Raw genomic sequence first — 25,527 nt, 5'->3', positions numbered from 1 at the left:
CGGATTAAATATTCTCCAGGGATCTTCGTAAATTCATGAATTCATTGAGAATTATCTTGGTATATCACACGCAACTTTGAAAACGTGTTACGTCCACAGAAAATTCGCTCTTGTTCCTTCCACACGCCTGTTTACAATTAACACTGCAGTAGTATGGTCAAGACGATTCAAGGGCAGGCTTCAATCTGTGGATAATGAGCGGGTCAGTATCTGGTCACCATATTGTAATTTGGTGACCTTTACCCACCCATATTTATTTTTTGTACCCAAAAACCTATTTTAAAATCTCAAAATTAAACAAAAAAGGTTTTTCCTAAAGACAATTTCCTGTTTCGAGCAAATTTTTGTCATTGTTGGGTAATAAGGAACATTTTGTAGGTCAGAGATCACTAAAATCTAGTGTGGTGAACAACCACTGAATCTGTCTCTCCATAACATGAAGCCTGCACTCGAATCGTCATAACTATACTACTAATAGAATTCGAAGTCAGAATCTGGCCTGTTTTCTAAGCAGATTCCGTTATTTGGAACTATGAAGATGCCTTTGTAAGCTCAAATTATCTGCACTTGATAAACGATGGGAGACGGAGACTCAAAAGTTTTTAAACCCACGCGTGAGCAGTGCAATATATAAATAAATTACCTCCCTAAGTGAAACTTAAAAAAAGTGCAATAAAAACTTTTGGATTAAAAAATTAGCCAAAAAGGGCGCGAAACACGATTAAGGATTTTACGTCACACGTTAGATACTTACAGAATTTCTTAAGACAGCATGGCCTACGGGATGATATTTACAACACAGGGACAGCTTTAGTGCTCCGTAACTGTGGTCTACCAGTAAAGGGGCACTTGCCACATGTCATATCAACGAAAGCAATTCTAAGGATAATATTTTTTGTTATGAATAAATAATTCTCTTGCGTTTATTTGTGACAGTTATTATGAATCACAGCCTATATTGTGGTGAAGTTCAGGAAGACGCACACTCTTTTAGGTCAGTTTGCCCATTCGTGGGGAAAAGGAAAGTATTAATGATATTCCTTTAATTTACCTGCAAAAACTTTCTCAGATTTTTCTTAATTATATCCAAGTCTGCCATAGTCTTCTGCCGTGTGCTTATCATTAGCTTACGATTTCTCAATATAATTACGAAATAATTTATCGTAAGGAATGACACTTTTTTTAAAAACATTTGTTATTCCTACACACGTTCCCTTTTATCAAAAAGGTCATATGTTGATTTGTAGTTAGACGCAGCGCGTATTTCAGTGTACTTTCTGCATTGAAGATCATACAAAGTGATAGCGACTTCTTAATTAAAACAATTTGGCTATAACGTACACCATTACGTGTATTTTTGACACTTCTAAGGAAAAGGAATTTGTATTTTATGGACACGAACAAGTTACTGCTCATATTTACACACGCAATTCACAATGCATTAATAATTTTTTTGCTAACTATTTGTAGCCTATTTTCATCTGAAAATATACTTAAAAGAATAAACTGGTTAAAACTAACAAACATTTGTCATACGGACAAGAAAAAATATTGACATAACATTAAACAGGCTTTAATGAAAGATAGCCTCAAAGAGTAAGGTTGTATGTAGGTGTATGAATATAAAATATTTTTCTAATTCTAAATTTTTTTTAATCGTGCTTCTAGTTTGATACCGGTTTTCTTTAATTTTTAAGTTCAAACTTCAAAACTATTTCGCAACAGCACGCGCCAGAGATTGCCTATTTATATATGTATGTGTGTGTGTGTTTCCGCTATAATAACCCTACTGTAGGCTAAGGCATTAATGAATACAGGGTTGTACCAACCAGGTAGAAAATATGTGGTCCGAAAATTGAATGGCATATTTGACAACAGAACTGTCAAAGGCATGTGTCAGGACGTGCTCAGGTGACACAGCGCTGAAGTTCAAAAGTTTCACAGCACTTCGTCCGAGTGGAGCACTTTGTATTGTCGAGTGTCAGCCAATAATGACAATTAATATTGAAAAAAAAAAATTCGACCAACACATGCAATGCATAACACGGCAACTTTTATTTAATTATGGTCTCGTGTGTAGCGATGAGTAGTGCCAGGAAAAATTTGTGGCTTCATTGACGGCAAGACTATATAATCCTACGCGTGCTGTAGCTAAAAACTGTTCACTGGCAGCTGCCTGCGTGTGTAGTCTTGACAGGTCACCACATGATGGGCAATTATCTAGTGGCAAGCTTGCTACTGGCTCCCGAGTCTCACAATTAGATTTTTGGTTACCTCGCACGGCTATGCTTCTAGGCTTAATAGTCGACGGGCCCTCCAAACCACTTGTCTATTGAGCCGGTGCTCGTTAAGTTTGAGTTACGTCGAGGTGTTGCAATACAGTACCCCTACCCTAGCCTCAGAGCGAGCGATACATATATTCAAGGAGTTAAGCATGTCATAAAAAAGGAACCAGTGTAGTTTACCTAAGCCTGCGAAGTAATCAGCAGTAGGGACTGAAAATATTCGTGCAATTATTCGGCGATAGCAAAATTTACAAAACACTTCCGCGTTTGGCGCTGCTCCTGCATTGAGTTGCGTGCTGGTATGGTTATAATTACAGGAATCTGAGCCAATGAATGCTCGCCGGTCTACATCAGCCTGAGTGAGTACTCAACGGCCGCTACCAGCCACCTGACGGAGTGGTGATGGCAGGAGCCCGGCAGGGGGAGGCGCGAGGCATACTCACGGCCGACGCAGTGGTGTGCACGCCGAGGGGCGCGCGCGCTCCTTCGTCCAGCCGCACGTCGCGCAGGCCGTTGCTCAGCTGGCGGCCGGGCGACGCGCAGTCCACGCCGTCCTCGGACGAGGAGGCCGTGGAGGGCGTGGGGGCGGCGCCGCCGCGCAGCACGGTGGGCGGGTAGAAGGCCGGCGGCGGCAGCTGGGCCGGCGGCGGCGGCGGGGGCGGCGGCAGCGGCAGGTAGTAGCGCGACCCGCCCGCCGAGGAGTCGTCGGTGGAGGTGGAGGCGTCGCTGGCGGGCCGCGGCGCCACGCCCGCCGGCTCCCACACCTCGCTCGTCGAGCTGGTGTAGAAGTTGTCCTCGTGCGTCTCGCGCGAGCGCTCGTCCACGACGCGGCCGCCGCGCGCCACCGTCACCTCCTCGCGCGTCACCACCGACGACTTGACGCTGAGCGAGGTCTCGAGGCGCACCGGCGCGCGCAGGATGCCGGCGCGGATCAGGATCTGGTTGAGCAGGTCGCCGTGCGGCACCGTGCCTCGCAGCAGCGCCTCGCGGATGGCCGCTCCGTCCTCGCCCTCCAGCGCGATGGGGCAGCCGTTCACCAGCAGCACCTCCTCCTCGCGCACGCTCGACTTCTTCTCGCAGTCCACGACGCGGGCGCCCTTGCCCAGGATCGACTCCACCGTCTCCTGGATCTCGTCGTCCATCCTGCGCTCGTCGGGCGTGCGCTCGTCCTCGTCCTGCCTACAGGGACAAGCACACGTGGCACTCCCGCAGGACATCCCTCCCCCTGCCTTCCCCGCATGCACACGCGGCGGCGCTGCCTCAGCCAAGCTTCCGTAGTTACCGCGAGCAGCCGAGCCGCGGGAGGCACGCCCCCCCACGTCGCCAACAGGTGACGTCGAGGCGAGATGCGCAGGCGCGCGCGCGGCCTCGTGACGTCACGAGGTCTACGCACCTCGGGCGCCCAATCGATACGTGAGGAGGTCGCGGGAGCGTAGTAGCGGCGGGCACTCCTTGCGTTGCCACTTTTGACTATAGCCAGGGCGTTTACATTTAACAAATAATATATATATATATTTTTATTTTTTAAATTGTATTTTTCTTATTTTATTGAATACACTAGAAAAAGCATTCAATGTAAATATAGAGGAGGACTAGAAGCATTCACATTTAAACTTGTTTTTAGAAATAAGGACTAATTTACTCTTCATCTTAGTCTTTTTTATTTCAGTAATGTAACTCAAAAATATGATTTTAAAATGTATAACTAACAGTAGAAGTAAAAGATTTGTATAACCTGCTTTGGAACTTGTTGTGTTAATTTTGGATGGTAAATTAATATGTAAGCCAACTCTTACTAATTTTGCCAGAATAAATTAATGTCTTCTGAAAATAATAAAAAATAAAAATGAAATATCCTAGTTACATCGTTAAAAAACTATAACCGACTTATAATTTCAAAAAGACCCGGGAAAATATTTACTTAAATGAAAAGTTAACTGCACAACCATATAGAGCTTCCACATTCGCGAAACAATCACTGATGAACGTGGCAGATGATATGAGCATCAGTATATATATATATATATATATATATATATATATATATATATATATATATATATATATGGACCAACAAGACACATTGTAAAAAATATATAAAAATGCTTGAGAAATATATAATGCCTATATTTTGAGAGTCAATAAAATAATACAACGTATTTATGATGCAACAGTTGTACAAATATTATATTTTACACGCGTAAAAAGTAATAAAGATCTAAGGCGAAACGTTGCTGTTTTTTTGTTGTTTTTGAGATAATACATGTATTAAACGATATATGTCAGTTAAACCGATATCTGGTGAAATAGACCTTGGAAAGAACTATTTTAGACGAAACTTCATGAAAAACCTGAGCGGCAGCAACACGCAATGTTACTGTTAAGTCAGACGTTTTCGCCTAGTCGCCCGTAAGTAGGCAGACCATTACAACAAAAATGAACGGTGGGTGGCATGACTCAAAAGGAAATGGATTCGCCCACCATTTTGATACATGCGACGATAGACCGGCAGTTTTAGGAACAGCACAATGCCTTCCACGTCGTGATATCAACTACGTGACGATAGTGTCCGATGTGGGGTAGCTTACGTTCTAGTAAATAGTGTGATTCGATAAACTAAAACCGTCAGCATTTCTCGACGAGTCAACGTCACCTAGTTGCGTTACCTGACTGATTACAGACCCTGCAGTTACAAAGTCTCACATTTAGGTGTCTTAAAAAAATTTCACTAAACATATTAACTTTAGTTGTACAAGTAGGCAATCTATCGTCACACTGGAATTAATATCAAGTAATATTTAATAAATAAAAAATAATTCATTTATAATTATAAATCATAATATTTGTAAACAGTATATTTATTTAAAATTAGTTATTAGAAAAAGCGACCATCAGTCTCGGATTTGGCTGGCGAGTGTGCTTTATTATTTTAAAGAGTGGACATCCTAAAGGTATGCTACTAATACACTGAGTTTCATCCCAAAGGGAATCTCCCAAGTTGTGCCCTCCCCTTGGGAGACGAAGTGAGGACTAGTGTCTGGCTGTGAGCTAAGTGACGTCTTGTTCGCGCTGCAGGATCGCTGCGGGTGTTTTTAACACCCTGCACGATCACTCAAGCACACACTGGAGTTTGAAGTTACCAACTGCGGTGAATGTTGCTCAGTAGACCAAGGTCACCATGGTCTAAACTAATCACTCTGCAAGCTCAAATGTACACTCTGTTACAAAAGTTTTGCATGATATCAGGTTGTAAGTTGTTTTTTTTTTAAATTTCCTTTCAGATAGCAAACATTCAAATTAAGAACGTAAACGAAAAGCTTTGACAAAGAAAAGTTCCTCCGTAAGAGCCGATACTGTCGAGAAAAAAAATTGTTATTTTATGATAAAAATATAAACTAGTGAAGCACCTCGGCTTCACAAGGATGCTATCTGCTAGTGTGGAGTGATTTAGATTTAATAAGTACTTCTAAGTATCAAGTTCTCTAAGTATCGAGTGTTTTCAAAAATTGTATAGGTATATACTAACACGTACTACCCATAACTCAAGAATTTCTTTGTAAATATTTTTTACAGCAAAAACAGATATTTGTATAGAAGTCACACGCGAAAAAGCTACATATAGCTGTCCATGTCAAAAACACTCAATGTTCAAATTTATTCAGGCAACATTGAACTTTTAACCTCAGCTTTATTTTTCGTCAAGTATAAAGACATTTGTACAATTCTGAGAATTAAAGTCGTTTAAATTGAAACGGTGAATCCGTTGCTTTTAATGTAATCCGCGGAATCAAAATGATGGATCGTATATACTATGGTTTAAGGGATTATTTTCATCTAAAAAAATGCTTCAGGTAACTAACATATTGAATTGGATAAGTATTAATATTATCTCGATAAAAATAGCTTCGAAATTACCCAATATTTTGAACCAATTTCGAAAGATAAAATTGGTTACTGTGAGTCATCCTCAGAAGATAGACGTAACGATATCACGGACTTTTCTGTAGAGCTTTTTAAGAACTACAATTCTTTATTACATTAATTTGATGTACCAGTCATTTATGTCAGCGTAAGTTATGTAAGTGCCATAATAGCCATAAAAAATCGCGTCTACTATCTTTTAATATTATATGAAATTTTTATACATACAAACCTTCCGGAAAAAATTCTCTAAATGATGGTGAAAACCGCATCAAAATCCATGCAGTAGTTTACAATAAGTAAACGATCAGATAGACGTGGATAGCGACATTGTTTTATACTATTTAAAGATAAGTTTTACTCAGCGCAACTGTGCAAAACTTGTGTTCAGCTATATGTTTCAGAAAATATCCCTGCAAATAACGTTGTGCGAAATAAAACAAAGCTGAGCGTTTTTCAATAAATACAATCGTTGGAAAATGCAACATTCAGTTCTTCCTTGCAAAATATGTTTTTGAACTTCCAAAATCTCTTCATCCAATCCGCGACCGTCTAGCTTTTATTCAGAATTTCTGAATACTGATCTAAATGTTCGCGCAAATGCTTTTGAAAATGTGTAATCCTTATAGCTATAGTAAATACGTTATAAAAAATCGCCCAAGTAAAAGAATAACTCGGATATAGGGCGTTTTGACCTGTGTCGTAACTAGCTAAAATATTTTTCTCAAGAAAAAATATTTGAAAAAAAAAAGTTAAGATAATAATTTAGTATATGTCAAAAAATGTCATGAATAAGCGGGCTCGAACTAACTACCTATAACGTATCGTCCAAGGTATGAGTGAGGAAAATTCATTTCGCCGTAAGCTGATGTCTATGCTAGGTTTCCACATCTCAATAGAGATCAGTTTAATTACCACTTACCTGATAGTGCTTAGGTTGCTAGCTTCTAAAACGAACGCACGCTGGCGTGCTAGAAAATTTTCGTTTTTAATTAATTCCAACCATTCTTTCGATAAGGTGAACAATTCAATACCTTGCCAAAACTCTTTGAAATTTTTATGATAGTGTTTATATCTGCAGTACCTAGACTCAATGTTTTGCTTTAGTATCAGGAAAAGAGCAAAATTAAGTGTGAATTAAGACCCCAACCACGTGACATATTTATTTTCCACACTAAAACTCCCATACCTATAATCATGCGTTGTAATTCTACATACATAAATACTCTCATTATTACTACACAGAAATTAGCATATTAATGTTTACAGGATGTACGCTCGTGCCGTTATGGTGATTAAAAGTAGCAACCGAATATTCACTTTACTGAATACAAAAGTATCGGACGGTCACTATTATCCAGCAAAATAAAACAATTAAAATTTTTATGACTTTAAAAAACCCATTGAAACCAAGATGGCGTTTTTTGGTTCCTTTATCTCCCCTTTAAATGTTCGCAAAGTCAAGAAGCACAGGCATAGGAGTTAGTCCTTCGTCGGCAGAAAGAAGCGTTGTGTGGTCACCAGAACTTACATCGATATAATATTAAAGAAACCAAAGAAAATGTTACTATTTAAAATACGCACACCACTAGAAAGGCTACAAGAAGTCGTCACTCACGAATTTTCAAAAGTGCGGACTGTACTGAGAACGAGAACGCAGCTCTGTATAGCGCGGAAGGCACAAAGTAAGAGAACAGAGACATTTGAAATATGGCGCTGGCGTAGAATCCTAAATAAATCTGCCGGTGGGCAAAGTGACGAATGAAAAAGTGCTGCGGAGGACTGAAAAAGATGCCACGCACGTGAGGAAGAAAGAAGAAGAGTAAAGCCACTCATGTGTCTTGTCAGACACCTTATAAGACGCGAGGGAATTTTTATGGTTGAGAGATAAAAAAATCCGCTAAATTCATCAGTTTTAAGTCTTATAAATTATATCTCTTTTGCTGTTAAAAAAAATTGTATTTCCTGAAGTCTTTCAAGATTAGCTGCCATACTTTTCTTTAATTAAGTTACGATTTACGTAGTTTTTAAACAAAATACTAAAACATAACTATGCATTCATCCTCCCTCAACGTATTCTTTAATTTTTTTTTTCGCAAACGGATACAACTTGAAGATCCAGAGCAGTTTTCAAATGGCGTGGTTTTTTCTGAAGTTGTGCACACCGTACGTATGTCCAGGTAGGCTGGGTCCTTAAGGCGAACTCATGCAACTAACACAAGGGATGAATTTAGGTCAGGATTAGGCCATTGCCTATTGTAAGAAACGACCTATGGTTTCAGTGATGTGCGTTAAATTTAAATGATTTTCAAGTTTTACTATCCTATTGACAATTGTGGGTGTGATCTGCCTATAAAAATAAAAGGTTGAACATTTTGGAAAACTCGGGAATGAAGAGTACGCGCTTGAGTGCAGATCTATAATATAAAAATGTAATAAATATATTTTATTCAAAAGTAATTCATTATATATTAGTTAATTATAATGTAACAAACAGGGAACCAAAAAAGTCACATTGCCATCGCCAGCAATGTAACAACTGCATTCTGAGAAGACGCGACAAGATAATTCTGCCAAAAGGAACGTAAAATGTGTTTATGCTACGAACATTCTTATTTATTACATGATTAATTTAATGGAAGGCCACAACGTAGCCGTAGGGAAAAGGACGGGAAAAGAAATTATGAAACGTGTGGGGGAAAGGGTGGTAGAAAGAGATAGAGAGAGAGAGCGAAGGAGAGAGAGAAGCTACCAAACTAATTGTGGTCATTAACGAACAAGAGGCGAAGCACTCATTTCACTTGTAATCACCGCGCCGGCCGGAGCGTCTTAAATTAAAAGTTCATTTGAAAGGTGGCAGTATTTCTTTTCATTGGAGCGCGTTCGATATCCAGCGCGTAATCTTCCGTGAACATCGCCTATTCAACAACGTCTTAAAGCAGCCTGCGTGAAAATGTCACGTATATCATAAAAGTTTAAGACGCCTGTTACAATCTCGATAGCACACCGGCTCTATAACCAATACTTAACGAGTTCTCAACCCAAAAACACCTGCGCTTTTAAAGATGTAATACGCTAATTGGTAATAAAACGCCAACAGGCTTCTGAAAATATTTTAACGTAATTGTACTATCTTACCTATAATCAAAAACAAAAGTAATTTACTGGATATTATAACGACAAATTATTAATTTTATATTTTAAGATGTTTTAAACTGAAACCCATAAAGTTCAAATATTTTATACATTCTCTTATTAAAAAGTTCTCCACCCAAACCAATTTTTTTTCTCGGTAAATCAGCTCTATGATATTCAAACTACGATAACCAATACCATCAAGCAATTAACCTGGTAACAATACGGCCGGTAACCTCTGGGATTGCAGTAAACTCGACAGAACTCATATAAACACACCCCACTATTAAATACCTTTACAGACTCGTGAGGATTTAAACAGCTGAAAATGACCAAATGAAATATAAAATAGCAAATATCAGTCATGTATATTACTTGGCCATTGCTGGGACCGCGTTTGTTTCCGCGGAATTCAAATCCTACTGCTTCGTCGCTAATGTTTTCCGTTTATTCACCAGTCACTTCAACAGCTACACACTAAATTGGATTTTTTGACGTGACGTCTAATAAATTGATGAACACCGGCTGGACGCACTAAAATGTGTCCCGTAACGCACATTGTCCCACTACAATGTGTCCCGTTACGCTCATTATACGCTTGCGCCGCATCTCTCTTCCACTCGATTGAAACAACCATCGATTTGACTTTTCAATCATGTTTGAATTATTAATATTATGTAATTTAACGATCATCCACTGATTTTCAGCACAATCGGTACGGCTATTTAAAAGTAATGTTGAATTTTAAAATACGTTTTTGTACGAACAATGGTGTTTTACAGTTACACATAATTCAAATTACACCCGGGATCTTTTGCACAATGTTTTAAAAATTATTGTAACACATTATAAAAAATTTGGTGTATTTGGGATGCGTATTTGTTATAAAATCGTATTATAAAAACGAAATATTATTCCCCTACGGTGCTGTCATCTACGGTGACGGACGCGAACCGAACGAATCGCGATATCTAGCCGCTTCCGCGGCAACCAGGCACTCGTTAATACATATTTTCTTTTGTTTATCGCGAGGGGCGTTATTATTAATGAATTATAAATAAAATTTCGTCCCCGTGGCCACAATTGCATATCATTTTTAACACTGGAAGACATAAAAACGTAAAATATTCCCAGCGCACCACGAGCGTCTGGGTTGGAGATTAAAAGCCGAAATTCTTTCTTAAACTTACTAATACATATTTTATTAACTGCAAGGGCATTTTTATTAAATTCTATGTTTAATTTCACGACGAATGGCTCGCCTGGCACGACGGAAAATATACCGGTCTAAAACGCTCGTATAAAATTTAACCGCCATTTTCACGAAAAATAAGGCGCATTGGACAAAACCCTTTTATCTTAGCTTGGTACTCTGGGGGCCTCCCTCCACAACATATATAAGACCTACTAAAATCCGTTTGTACCATACTTGGTGGTCCCCTTGTGAGTCCAGAGTAGGCCGTAAAGGAAAACTAAATTGTCACAAAGCTGATGAATAGAGACCAGGAAATTTCGCGGATTAATTTAGTCGCAAGCTAGATTGCAAACCTTCACACTCTTGCACTGTGTTCATGATTGGCAAGCAATTTTTTGGACACTCCCGTCTACGACCGCGAGCCAATGATGTCCAGCTAGGAGAGAAGTAAGCGAATCAGGTAGTGCCAAATAACAAGGATAAAAATGTTCTCGCGAAGAAATCAACCAATGGGAAAGTAAACATGGGTCGAGCACACCTATAACTTTGAATTCTATCCTGAGGCCAGAAGAATACGCGAAATTTCCGGGTCTCTACTGATGAATTATAAACTCTACAACTGACCAGTAGTAGTACCGGTCAAATGAGCTTAGTGACCAACCAACGGCTAGGAAAGACAAAATACCAAGTGCTGAGCTCTTTGAACATGAAAAGTGCAAAAGCAAAAGAAAATCTGTTATCAATGTCTGGTGAATTCCCCCAAGCAAACCCTTTGGCTGTTGGCACTTGCTGTGAATAACACGCAGACACAATGAAGAAGAAAAAAAACAGGAAAGCGAAGGCTTGCTTTATTGGACAGTTGTTTCACGGGGGAAAAAAAAAAAAAAAAACACTGTAAACCTTGCCGTCACACAACGCCCATAAATAATCTCACATTTCCAAGCGTTAAACAGGACTAATAATAAATCTGCCACGCTACGGCGTTCATTTCCCGCCATGCAGGAGCTAAATTACGTGGTTCTCCGAATGGCAATTTGCACCAAGCATACGGAAGAAATAAACCATCGAGAAATTTCTGAACTTTATACGCTTTTGGAAATTTGTTTCCCACAAATCGTAGTTTGACTGCGTAGACTAACATTTACTACCCTAATGGGAGTAATTGTACACAATGGCACTGCTTTAATGAAAATAGGATAATGTAACCATGCTATCACAAGCAATGTTATTCGCATCCCACGAAGATTTCCTTTCCCGCAAGAGGGAAACATGACGGCGACGGACGTTACTTTGAGCCATGTGTTTTCTCAGGGTACTCCTGTTTCCCGCATCCATTCATTCCATCAGTGCTCCGTTTGCATCTCATCGCCTCTCATAGTCTGCAAAGTTCGCAGTTTTAGACGAGGCAGTAAACTTATTTAATAATTTCAAGTAATAACCAATAGCAGCTTGTCAAGCATCGTAAGTTAATTTGGAAAAAAATATATATGCATAAATACCTACTCTATACAAAAACCAGCAAAAATGTCAATTTTTTAATGCTACACGTAAAAAAACACTTAAAACATAAAGCATATGTGATGTTAATATTAGTTTAATAGACAATATGAATTTCGTACGTCTCGAGTATGACGAAGCTGTGACTTTACAAACAAAATTGGCACAAGCTAAGACGGGTAAAGCAAACACGGCATTGGCAGGATTTGAACAAAAAAAAGGAAACACGATCGCCGTGATAACGCAACGACGACGCAGCAAAGATGGAATGCGAAGGTCCGAAGAACGAAGTACCGGAAAGCAACGTCCGTCCCATTCCCCGGAACAGCGATCTGGGTTCGAACCAAGACTGTTCCCACGCCAGGGCGTATGTTTTTAAAGTGGGTGGCAGTACTGCCAAGTACTACGTTTTTTTAGTCATTATTACTGATTCATATATCCAGTTACGGAACTATAGTTACGTATTTACTACGAAAACAGATAAACTTAACAAAACATCAAAATCAGCATTACCTACATAACTATCTCTTATATATCTCTCGTAATAGGAAGGTAAATCTTTTGTAAAATACTTAAATATGAATCCCGGAATTTATTTTAGCGTTTTAAAATATGTCTGTGTAAATTTTAAATGAATTTCGATTGATATATCATCTCGTTACTGTATAGGCGAAGTATTAATTATTTTTTATTGAGTACAGTATCTAGCGTAAACTTCACAGTGTTTGTTTAACGCGTGTTGAATTGTATGCATGGGTTTGCCTGGACATTGGCAGCACTGGTGGGAGACGTGGCGGACGTTGTCTTCTTGATAATTTCATCCCCTCCGACGCACCAAACTATTATTTACTACGCGCCAACAACACAAACAAGGGGATTTTTATTCATATCCACGCACAGCTGACAGCACAAAAGTCGTACACTCCCAAAGGATCTGATTCTGAAAAAACTTACATGGTCCTGTATCACAAAAAAACTCGAGATATACGTTTCGTCGACAAGGAAATCATCAAAGTCGGATACACAGCACAGTACTAGAAAGATTGAACAATGAGCTCAAAATAAGGAGATATCCCAGCGTTTTTCTCGAGTGATTTGGCGAAGCCCTGGGAAACCGACATCGGTATCACTGGAACGTGATTCGAGCCTAGCTTCTCACGAATGGGCACTTGAAGCCATCAACTGTGAACTAGCGTAACAAGTACGGTGAAATTTTAGTCGCTCGCATGATACAATCATTATTTCCCACCGACCGCTATCAGACTTTGGCGTAAAATCACAATGCGAGAGATTTCAGAGTCTAACCTAGCAAGACCTACTACACTGTTAGCATCGAGTTAATAAACAATATTACGTTTTTATGGTTCTGTCGCTTTAAGCCTTTGTGGACTTGAAACTCTACCATCACATCTTGAATTCATCCTTGTGCAGATGCCAGGAGAAAACGGGGAATTATACACTACCGTAAGTAAAATATCAATATGTAATGGTAAAATATTAAATTTTTGTATTTTAATGCATGCGAATTAGGCAAAGTACTATACGAGTCTCGTATTAACAATTTTTGTGTAATGTGTTTAACTGAAAACTGCGCCGCGCACACAACAAAACTAGAACTATAATTCTTAGTAGGAACCGGAAAAAATCGCGGGTTCAATGACCTGTAGGATGAACTCCATAGTTCTACTTACACTCGGTCATATGTGACCCACTCATTGGCTGCTGTCTTGTGAGACGTCCCAACGTAGCAGCCTGTGATTCGATACAGCTTTGGTTGGGTGTTTCTCATTGGCCCAGAGTCATCTAGGTGAGTTGTGAGCCAATAACAGAGGCTGCATTGAGGTATAACTATTTGTATTTTAGCCTATCGCGAAATAAACTCGCGAATTTTTCCGGTCTCTAATTCTTAGACGTTAGAAAAAGCTATCTTCAGTAGTTGTGATCGCTGAGACTTCACGTTCAGATGATGAAGGTCGCGAGTTCAATTCCAACAGCGCGTACGACTCCATTTGCGAGCATCGTGACGCTACTCCAACGATTCATATCCCATATAAAAAAACTATTATTATAATTGCCATTCGCGTAATATGTGGTTTGGTTTGAGGGTGGGCGAGATGATGGCGACAACTGTCATGGCGTCCGTCCAACTAGGAGAGCAGGGAAGCCGCGCGCATTCCACTTGGCACGAGCACGTGTAGGCACAGAGGGAACTGCTCCCGGTACGTGCATTCCTGCAGCTACTGCACATACCAGCTGTAGCTCATCGCCGCTGTGCAGCCATTAACACTACACGTCACAGCAACATCGTAACTGTCTTTAAAAACTGAGGCCAGAGATTCATAAGAGAAACTATTTTAAAGTTTTACTTCATTAAGAATTTCGAAACTGCAATATTTTTAAACCAAAAATTATTTATGAATTATAAAATTAATTGCCCTTTCTGGCACACATTTGTTTCCAGTCAGAATAATGCTTTACGAAATGTATATCAGTTTTGATATACAATCTGTTATTAAATTAAAATACCATACCAGATTGTTGTAATTTTTTTAGTGAAGATCCTTATCTAAGTTTAGATAATATAATTTAAAAAAATGCGGTTCTATCATATTTATATTTATAAAAATATTAATATAAAAGTTTTTTAGTTTCCAGATTTACTGGTGTATTTGAGAACAATTTTTTAGTTACAAAACTAAATTATTTTTTGTTAGTTACTTAAAATCATCCTATAGTATGCTGAGTTATAAAGTAATTATTATAAACATAAATATAATACTATTTTAAGTTATTTAGAACATAAAAACATTGTTTAAAATATTGTAACGTCGTTTAAAACCTACACTTTATCAATATATATAGACTTGCCTTTATTTAAAATAGTTTTTTTTTGTAAATATAGTTTACGTAGTTTTGTTTCTTAGGTAGATAGGGTATTTTTTTTTTGGTGGTCGAAGAACTACAAGGCACTCCCTTTTACTGACATAACCTCGCATAAATTCAGTGGAATCATAAGGTTAATGCTAGTCACCATCTCGGTGTACCTGAGTCGTTCCTCATGGCTGAGGAATCGTGTTAATATGGCCTACTTGCATCTCCTGGCTGCGCGTCTTCATTTTAGGCGATCTTCAGCTTCTCTGAGATAGATTTGTAGGCTTTTTTTTGGCTAAGAATTTAATACGGCGTAAACTAGGCGTTACCGATATGTAAGAGCTCGAAAACTTATTGGAAAAATTAGTCAAGATCGTGGGCCGCACTTTAATAATAGAAACATTTTCATAAAATTCTGCATGTAGAACAGAAACACCGGTATGAAAAAAAATACACATAGTTTAGTAGAAATAAATGTTTAATCAATTAAAATGCTTAAAACACTATCTTACAATTGCATCAAAGAGCGAAATTAAAAAAGAAATAAAGGCTATCATAACCCACCAGAAAAATTAACTTTTTTTAAAAGATCCACTCAACATTGTCAGTTCTTTTGCAATTTAAATTTGACAAATGGCGAAAAAAAAACTAAATATTAACTGAAATAAATAACGAGCTTTAATGTTTTTTCAAACTTTTTTAAATTTTTTTTTTTAAAAAGCTTTCGGGGGCCACACAACGTGCCAGCAGGATAACCCGGGTCCTAGCATTTTGTTTTCTGTTCTACTTATGAATAGTATCATGACTATCTTTCATTGTACGACTATATTTTACAACCCCCAAATATTGTGCAACTTGCATTTCAGGCGCGCCGTATATTTACTTCACGGTGGCTTCTGAACGCCAGGAAGACGTGCACCGAGGCGGCCGGCAGCTGTGCCACCGCGTGTTCGCCCGGCCGAGGGAGGAGCCATGACCTCGCTGAAGGCGCGTCGCCATGTGCGCGGCGCAGGCGCGCGAGAGTGCTTCTTGTGCTTCTTGTGCTTCTTGCTCCCGAGACCTCGGAGCCGTGGTGGAGAAGGAAAACATCTGGCAAGTCCTGCGGTTACATCAAAACCTTTAAGTTTCGAACCATTTTATATATAAAACTTTCCCTGCCTCTTGTCTCGTCAGCACTATATCACGCCAGCAAAAAAAAAAAATAATAAATAAATAAATTACTCGTGTCGTCTTCGGCACATATCCGCAAGTCAAAGCTGTTTTTTCTCGGCAGCCAACTCGCTCGCACACGTATGTAGGGTAAACATTTCCCAACTGATTTCATGAAAGCGACGGGCATAAATCGTTGGCCAACTTTGAAACCAATGTCAAACATATTTCTCATTCGTATCGCTAGATTGTCTCGAGTCTTCAGAAAGTGGATTTAGAATGTATCGATTTTAACTATAGTTTCCGCGCATAATTTTTTTTTCATACATTTCGTAGATCCTTATACTATGTTAAAAATAGGGACAGGAAAAATTCGCGGGTGCAATGACCTCTAGGATGAACTCCACAGTTCTACGTACACTCGGTCAAATGCCACCCACTCATTGGCTGCTGTCTTGTGAGACGTCCCAACGTAGCAGCCTGTGATTAGATAAAGCTATGATCGGGGGTTTCTCATTGGCCCAGAGACATCCAGGTGAGTTGTGAGCCAATAGCAGAGGCAACACTGAGGTATAACTATTTGTATTTTAGCCTATCGCAAAATGAATTCGCGAATTTTTCCGGTCTCTAGTTATAAACCATAGGAATATCGATAGAGACCCGGAAATATCGTGGATTCGTTCGGCGTCAGGCTAAAATTCAAAATTGTATGTTTGCTCTACTAACGGTTGCTTTTCGATTGGCTGATTTCTGAGAAATTTTTTTTGCCCTCATTAATAGGCGCTACCTGATTCATTTACTTCACTCCTAGCCAGGCATCGTTGGCTCATGGTCGTAGAGAGTTTTGTCCAATAACTGCGGTTCAATTATGAACACAGTGCACAAATGTTAGAGGAATTTCATTCTAGCTTGCGACCAAAGTAATCCGCAAATGTTTCTGTACCTCCAGCTATGAAACAAATCAGTTATAAATGGAATCATTGTAGTATTTACAAATTACATAATAAATAACATATAAAATACCATAACCAAAATTAAGACATTTTGAAATCGAAATAAACCTTTGAAACCGAATATTATTTAGACCTGCATGCATTAAAAAGTAGAAAAAATAAGGTTTAATAATTACTACCTTAAGTTTGTACAACTCCTTTAAATTGTATTAGGGTACACATATGTTTTATAATAGTTTATAATAAAAATTGCATAGTGATAAAATTAGAAAAATTTATATATGCTAGTTACTACTTACAATCGGATTATATATACTGAACAGGACTACGGTTGTCGATAATCATAATAGAAATAAAGTAACATGTACACGAAATAAACCACAACCATAGTTACCAATTTATTATACATATTCGGTGGTACTATCCCCTATTCCTCTTTATAATACGTGTTCAAAAATTTAAATTATAGAACGAGACAATTGATTCTACACGTGTAAATAAATATTATTCTCCTTCCACGAATTATTCCTGTTTGAAACTGAGAAGTGTTTTATTATTATTATTTTTGCTTGGGTCTCAGTTTATTACAGCCGCGAGTATTATAACAGTAGATATCTTTGTTCTCTTGAATCGTTTCAGTGACTATGGCAAAAAAAAATTCAATGATCTGTAAGATGTTGAAAATTTTAGTATTCCGAATTTTTGTAAATTTCTTTCCTGCAACTTGATGAATTTGTGCCTCACGTTATTACGCGAGTGATTGAAGGACACCCTTGAAGATGGCTGCAACAATGAAAGCCGCAACGCCGGGCACACCATCCCACGGACTTGGTCTCAACCTGGAACCCTTGAAATATAAAAATTATGTCCCTAAAAGAATGTCACAGTTATAAGTTTTAATAGTATTAACTGTAAGCGTTGTAGTGTGTTGGTTCAAGGTCACTAAAAAGTAAATCAAACCGTTTTAGATGCGCGAGTACTGCTTTGTTGTTTTCTCGGATGCATCGTCACACACGCAAAATGGCGGCTCCTGAGCGAAAAGCGATTTGTGTTCTGCAATATGCTAATTTCCGCTAATTTGCTAATCTGTAATCTTTTTCAGTTCAACGTGCGTATCGTTTAAAGTTTAATTGTGATCCCACCATGTGGCAAAAAAAATCGCCTATGGTATAGGTAATTCAAATCGAGAGCTCTTTTTCGCTGGCCTCCACGTTCACCTGACAAAACGCCATGCGATTTTTGCCATTGTGGCATTATTAATGATCGTTTCTACGTTCCTCCAGTACCTAATGATTTGCCAGAGTTGAGACCCAGAATTACTCCGGACTTGTTAACCAAAGTGTGGGAAGAATTGGACTTGTGTGCCGTATAACTAAAGGTGCACATATTAAGCATTTAAAAGAAGAAAAAAAACTAGGCTAGTTTACTTCAATTTGATGTTTTGATTTGTTGTAAAAAGTCTAAATTTAACTTGCATAATATACCATTGAAACTAGAATATTCCTTTATGGACAGCCTGTAGATATGAACACTTAGTTTCCAAATGCAGTTCGCACATAACGTTGGGTAATCACACGGCGACGAAATGCGCGACGCAAAACAAACAACGCGAAAGGGCGATGGCGATGAACTGGCAACAGCAGCCCGTGACGAGACAGCGGACGCGACGACGGCGGAGTCACCGCCGCGGCAGGGCGAAGTGCGTGCTGACCCAGAGCCAGCAGCGTGAGACGGCTCAGCTTCAAGGGCGTCCAAGAACCCACACCTTCCCCGCGGTTCGCGGGAAGCCACACAGCAGAACATCGCGCGTGCCGGCGAGTGTTCCGAGACCCTCCTAGTTACTCCGAACCAGTGGCGTAGCCAGGATTTGTGTATGGGGGGTGTTAAGAAGCATGCCCCTCCCCCCCCCCCCCGTATTAGAGCGGTGGGTCCGGAAAATTTGGATTTTAAGGTGTAAAATAGTGCTATTTTAGTAGTTTTCGGTACTTAAATTTAATTAAAGATTTGGTGCTAACGGGGGGGGGGGGGGTGTTTGAACCCCTAACCCCCCCCCCCCCTGGCTACGCCCCTGCTCCGGAACAAGATGGCTTTGATATGCAAGGGGGAAGGGGGAGGTAGTGCGAGAGAAGAAACGGTACTGCCGTCGAGGACGATATAGTCCGGAGTTGCAGAATGAATATAACGGCGGTATTCCAAGACATTTTGGGTAAGGTTTCAAACCGTAACCTAACTCGCTTACCTTATTCCAGAAAGTGTCCACTCCCAATCCCTTTTTTTAGGTGCCGAAAAAGCAACCATTTTAAATAAACTTTGTGTGCCCTGCACGAAGCTAGAAACTGATTTCAATGCATTCTATCGGACGTTTAGCAACCATCGATACATTTGCTAAGCCAGATATCCTACAGATAGCAGCAGTGTCGCGCGAATTAAATGGTGTGATTTCAATTTTCTCAAGTACTTTTAAAGTTGCGATTATTTGTTTTTACGACCATTAAAGTCTACATAATGTATTCCACGATAGTTTCTCTTTCATAAAGTTTAATTTGGCACATCAACATGCTTGGTACGTCCCCCGATGATCATAAAAAGGATTATATACGAGTTAATGGCGACAGATGCGATTCAGTCATCTGGACGAAATCAACGAAAAAGTAAGCTCTGCGCATGCGCGGAATTCGGGCAACAGAACGGCAACGGATAGGACACCAAAATTTGTTGCCTAAAAATAAGGGACTGGCCGTGTTCTATCGTGCACTAGTAACATAGTTACGGTACAAGTGTAGCATATTCAACACCTAAACCCTTATTTTTGTGTCTTGGGAAATTGGCTTAAATGTCAAGACAGTTTCCGCTACTGCGCACCAAGCCAATATATGCGTATACAGAACGTCCCATAACTAAGCCCTGAAACATCCGCGGATTCATTTCGTGATAGTCTGATTTTCAAACATATATACCATGTAAGCCGCTTCCGCTCTTGGCTTACTGTTCACCCAAACGACTCTAGGCCAATGAGAAACTCTCGAGCAAAGAAGTATCGAACTACAGGAAAACTAGTTAAGACGACTCACAAGTCAGCAACCAATGAGCTAGCGTTATTTTCCCGAGTGTACAGATGACTGTGTAGTCTAGCCTGAAGGTCATCTAATTCGCGGATTTTTCCAGTCCCTACCCATAACTCAGTGTCAAGCCGAGAACAGTTTCACTGTTCTGAAACAATAAACCCACAATTCAAGAAAGTGTAGTTAATTTGGAGTAATAGGCATTTTTTCAAAAGTTATTAAATCCATACCCTGCACCAAATTATTAGATACTGCGACTATAAATGTATGCTATACAAACATAAATAAATTTACTACTGATAACAACATAAAATAAAATCAAACATCCCACACTTGGGGGGGGGATATTCTTTGCGTGACTTATGGGGCAACAATTTTTAATTGGGCAACTATAACTATTACTTTGCAAAAAAGTTACTTTTCTTACTTTCTTACTTTCTAATTTTTTTTAATAAGCCATATGTTCAAATAACTTCTTAAGTTATAATTTTTTTTTACAGTGTGAATTGTCAAAGTCACTCTTTTTGGAAATTTTTGCCACATAAATTGTGAAAAGAATATTTTTTTTCTATAAGTTTAGCATGTTTGATTTTATTTTTAATTGTTTCAAATAGTAAAATTATTATGTGATTGTGTAGCAAATAATATGGTGCAGAGTAGGGATTTATAAACTTGTGAAAAAATACATATAACTCGAAAATTACGACCCTTTTTGTATTTTTGTATTTGATTCAGAACCGTAATTTTCTAGCATATCAACTGTTCTTGGCTGTACGTTGAGTTATGGGCCAACCTGTTTGTGTAGGTACAACAGCCTTTTATCCGAGTTCCGGTGGTCGTGAAGTACTAACCAAAGTATGAGAAATAAGGTAATTCCAAAGGTGACATAACTTGTTTCTTTGATTTTTATAGGTTAGTAGACATATTTTTTTATGAATAATAATGCTTTCTTAATCAGTAAAGTACAGTTTGATCTGAGCTGCTTTGTTTGTGTTTGCATGTAAGTTGAGTCCGTCTACCACCGTTTTCTTTTCTTTTCGGCGCAAATCCTTGATGTTGATTGGTCAAACGATTCGACATGTGTTTTTTACACTGTAGATGTTGGCACAATAAATTATCTACCACGCAGCCTCACCCGAACTCTATCTCTATTTTAACTCTACGTTCGGTGCACTCTATAATCTTGATGAGCCAGTCTTCAGTTGCGCTTCTGTGCATGGACGTATTTTAACATCAGCCATTATATATATATATATATACATACACACATACATATACACATATTTATTCCCGCATGACATGCCTGAAAAGCGAGAGATAGTTTATTGCAGAGCTGGTTCTACATGGATAAGTAGATGTCTCGAATCTGGAAACTGCTAATTTGGAAATCAAGCAATACTAACCTTCTTCATATTTATTGAATTTGAAGGTATCTAAAGTTTTGTCAATCACGAAATACTTATTTTGTTTATCTGGAGGTAACGTTAAATAACTATTTGGATTATATAATGATGCCACACTCTCGCAGTTAAAGATGACTTGAACAGGGACCACGGAACAAGCTAACGAACAAATTATTCTTCTGAATGCTTTTACTTAAATTGCGCCCAGACCATCCTAAAAAAAAACTTTATATTTTTGTCTCATAAATTGCCACGAAGGAAAAAAATACCTGAATGCTCCATTTGGTAGTTTAAGTTCATGCACGATATAGTGTCATAATTTTTTGCTTAGGTGCTACTAATTTATTTATATGTGAAAATTTTCATATGCGTTTGTTGTTAGGTGTGATTTTATTTTAGATTTAGTCAAAAGATAAATTAAGTTATGCTTATATAGGTACTCATATTAATATTGCGTCATGGCAAGTACTAGAGATTTTCTTAATTGATTTGTTAGAAACTATTTTACGAACCTTTCACGATGAAGTGCATCTCCACACCCGAGTAGCGTTGTTTCGCTTTGATACTGATTTATAGGGGCAGGCATTTTCCGCGAAAAAAATGTGAATGCCCTTTATACCACAACAAGGTATACCAGCACCAGCGAGTTCTTCCTTGTGATAGGCGGCCTTCTATAGCCCGTCCCACTCTTAGATTGCAGTACACGGCTTATGGCGCGCGCTGTTGCCACATCTCTAACACATTACGAATTTCAGGAGAAATGTCTCTTTGTAATTCGGATCGAACAAGAATCATTTTAAGAAATCATATCGTAATTTATAATATTTTATACTATTACACACATAAATTTGTAATAATGCCACTTTTATGTAAATTTCAAATAAAAACTACCTATTGTAGGCGAAAATTTCTTATAGTTTTATTTTATGTTCTAAAAATCCCATATATATATATATATATATATATATATATATATATATAATCACATTTTCATGGGCCCGATAAATGCCGTATTTTTGGACAAGTCATGTCCAAAATGATAAATAAAATACGGTAATGGAAATTCTCGGTCGAGTAGTTATGGGAAAAATCCGAACAATTGGGTTGAAATGAGGATGATTTTTTGAAAAACAGAAAAATTGCAACAACTCCCATAATATGAATAATATCGCATCCATTTTAACGTATGATAACTCGGAGTACCTAATGCCAAAAAATGTTTTCTAAATAAATTTTTGATACGAATAGCCATAACTGCATGGGTTCGAAAAATATTTTCACCGGACAAAAAAAAACGTAACTACCTTATCAAATCTGTTTAAATTGTTTGTAAATATCATAATTATTTTCCAAAACTTTGTCAAAAACAATGTTTGATAAGATGCTTGGTGTTGAGAAGGATAGAAAAATAATTCAAAATTTTGTACCATGATCGCTATTAAATTCCTTCGTATTTATTTGATACATTTTACATATTATGTTCAAGATTCGATTAAAATATATTTTGTAACAACCATTACTGCAAGGGGAAGGAAAAAAAATATGGGTTTAAGGATATAAAAATCCCTTTTTGTTCCAATGTAAAGAAATATAATCATCAAAATCTTCCTGCGCCTTTAGGCTTTGCCGATAAGGAATTTTTTTTAACTTTAACTTACAACAAGAATCTGTTCACACACATTTCATTCATAGGAATTTATACGATAAATGTAACGTTAACTTGATTAAGAAATTAATAACATCACATACCTACCTTTTAATCACTATCGCTACCGCTGACCAATGTTGATACCCCTTCCATAAGAGTAGCACAGAGCTGACCAGAAGAATGGTAAGCTTCCTTAATTGAATTGCGCACACTCATATTTTTTGAAAAATACTCAAATACATTCAACATAATCTTGCGCTCCCTCCCGCGTAGCATACCGATATAATTTCTTTTCAGTGTTATAACTTCCATATTTTATATGTACGTAATAAAAATAAATGTAGAAAATAAAATCAGTATGTTAATATATAATTGGTTTGTCAAAATTATAACTGTAACGAGTCACCGGACACAACGCGTTGCTTCGTCGCGAGACGCGATACTAACTGGCAGGCTGGTTTTCAGAAATGCGTGTCTAAGGAAATACATGGTTGACTAAGGAAGCCATGTATTTGAAATTGCTTGCAGGACAGAACCCCACTTATCTAAACACACGACCCTGTTTCCTCTTACGACGGCAGCTTGTGAGAGAAACCTCTATTGCAGCGCGCTCTTGTACTGATAAGACACATCTTTAACAGCTATTTCCACGGAAACTGTAGAAGAAATTGAGATGGAGCTGCTTTTAAAAACTGATTCAATTCATTGTGAACATTTTTCACGCTTTCGTCCCCCATCTATATTTAATAGAAAAAAAGTTTTCCGCTGGTCAACTTTTTGATGTGTCAGTTTGTGAGAAAATGCATTTCAATATATTAAAAAAATATATTTAAGTGAAACCTGTGTAGGTTTTGTCTTAACATTTTTTTCGGTGGCGTCCTAAGGCATTAATTTATTAATAAAAAAAATCTGACTGAAATGCACATGTAGGTTATTTTTTATGATGTGAAACATCTCGGAATACTTCAAAACAGTTTGCAGTGAATAAGTTATGTTTTTTAATTTTTTCGGACACTTAAGAGGCCGTGTCACAAATTTGCGCTCCTATCTATATCAATGTTATTTTAAAAGGCAGTTTTTCTCAAAGTCTATAAGAGGTAGGGGCCAGAAATTTTGCCTACTGAAAGTATACAATACATTTAACATAACCGCTTTTTTCAAATTTAGTTATCATATCATATATTATTTCTGTGATGAAAAAAATATAATCAATATTTTGATTTGTCCAGATACAGTGGAATTTTGCTTATATTTATAATTATTTAGCAAAAACTGAAAAGGCCATTGAAATGTATTGTACATCACCTTCCGATCAGTGTCTTCATGATCATGATGGGTTTAAAAACCTGGTTGTAATCAAGTCTTTAACTATTTCATGACAACATTTATACTTAATAATTTGGAGATAGGCCTTTTCTATCCTAAGCCCCTGAGCTTTCACTATCTGGTCTGGCGACCGACCTGACACTCTTCAACCACCCCAAGGGTCTCCGATTGCACATCCGATAAAAAAAAAGCTGTTCGTTCATTTGTTTTTGTGTCACAGACTTCACACATTTATGCCAAGGGAATATTCCGCTGATGTGACGCCATACGAATGTATTATTCGCGACCATACAACTTTTTTGTTTGTCATCGGGAAGAAATGTTCATTTTGAATTGAGCATTTTTAAATGTCAGCGTAGAATATGCTTATCTGCCCATTTTGTTTCTTTCCATAATAATGAGTAAAGTTAACATTGTCATAGACATTTTATTATATTCGTTTGCCGTCCAAGTAAACCTGTCACTATACCGCACGTAATTATATATTTTACTAATTTGTTAGTTGTCATTTTATTTAAGTTACAAATAACAGTAATCAAAAACTATTACTTAATAGTCCAGAAAAGAGATTGAGTTATTATTCATTTAATAGGGGTTTAAAATATGGTACTACATACATATTATATATATTATATATATTATACATATTATATATATTATACATATATTATCTTGTTGTCTTCTTTGTAACTTTACTGGAAGAATGGCATTTGGTATGTATGTTAACTCACAATGAAAATACTTCAGAAGTACTCAACAGTGAACAACCTAGGCCCTATACTAATTTCATTATGTTCATGGAAATATAATTAAAATTACAAATAATGAACTGTATGTGTTTCACGTAGAGATATCGTACGAACTGTATGTGGTACAGACCAACACTTGCTAAGGCTCTGAAAATACTTAATTTCAGTTAATGTGTGGAGAATATTAAAAGTTAGAAATAATGATATATATAAAACAATGCAAAGTTATCAGCATAAAAATAGAAGTTATTTTTACGTAGCGCCTATTGGAATGAATATTTTGTGTTGAATTATGTGGCATGATTAATATTCTCTTATGGCATGTGTGTTTTG

General features: G+C 37.9%; 1 protein-coding gene across 2 annotated transcripts in view; it reads right to left on the bottom strand.

Annotated features, from left to right (window-relative positions):
• LOC134527956 (uncharacterized) overlaps positions 1 to 25,527 on the bottom strand; it is a 1,033,783-nt gene that overhangs the window by 797,338 nt on the left and 210,918 nt on the right. For both annotated transcript variants that reach the window (XM_063361049.1, XM_063361048.1), the window contains exon 2: positions 2,729 to 3,464. In XM_063361049.1, the coding sequence (XP_063217119.1) occupies positions 2,729 to 3,427 (699 nt within the window). In that variant the 5' untranslated portion in view covers positions 3,428 to 3,464. The remainder of the gene's footprint in view (positions 1 to 2,728; positions 3,465 to 25,527) is intronic.

Source organism: Bacillus rossius, chromosome 1, assembly GCF_032445375.1.
Source record: "Bacillus rossius redtenbacheri isolate Brsri chromosome 1, Brsri_v3, whole genome shotgun sequence".
NCBI lineage: Eukaryota > Metazoa > Arthropoda > Insecta > Phasmatodea > Bacillidae > Bacillus > Bacillus rossius.
The sequence above is the reverse complement of the archived record's forward strand: the minus strand, read 5'-3'. Positions and strand labels throughout refer to the sequence as shown.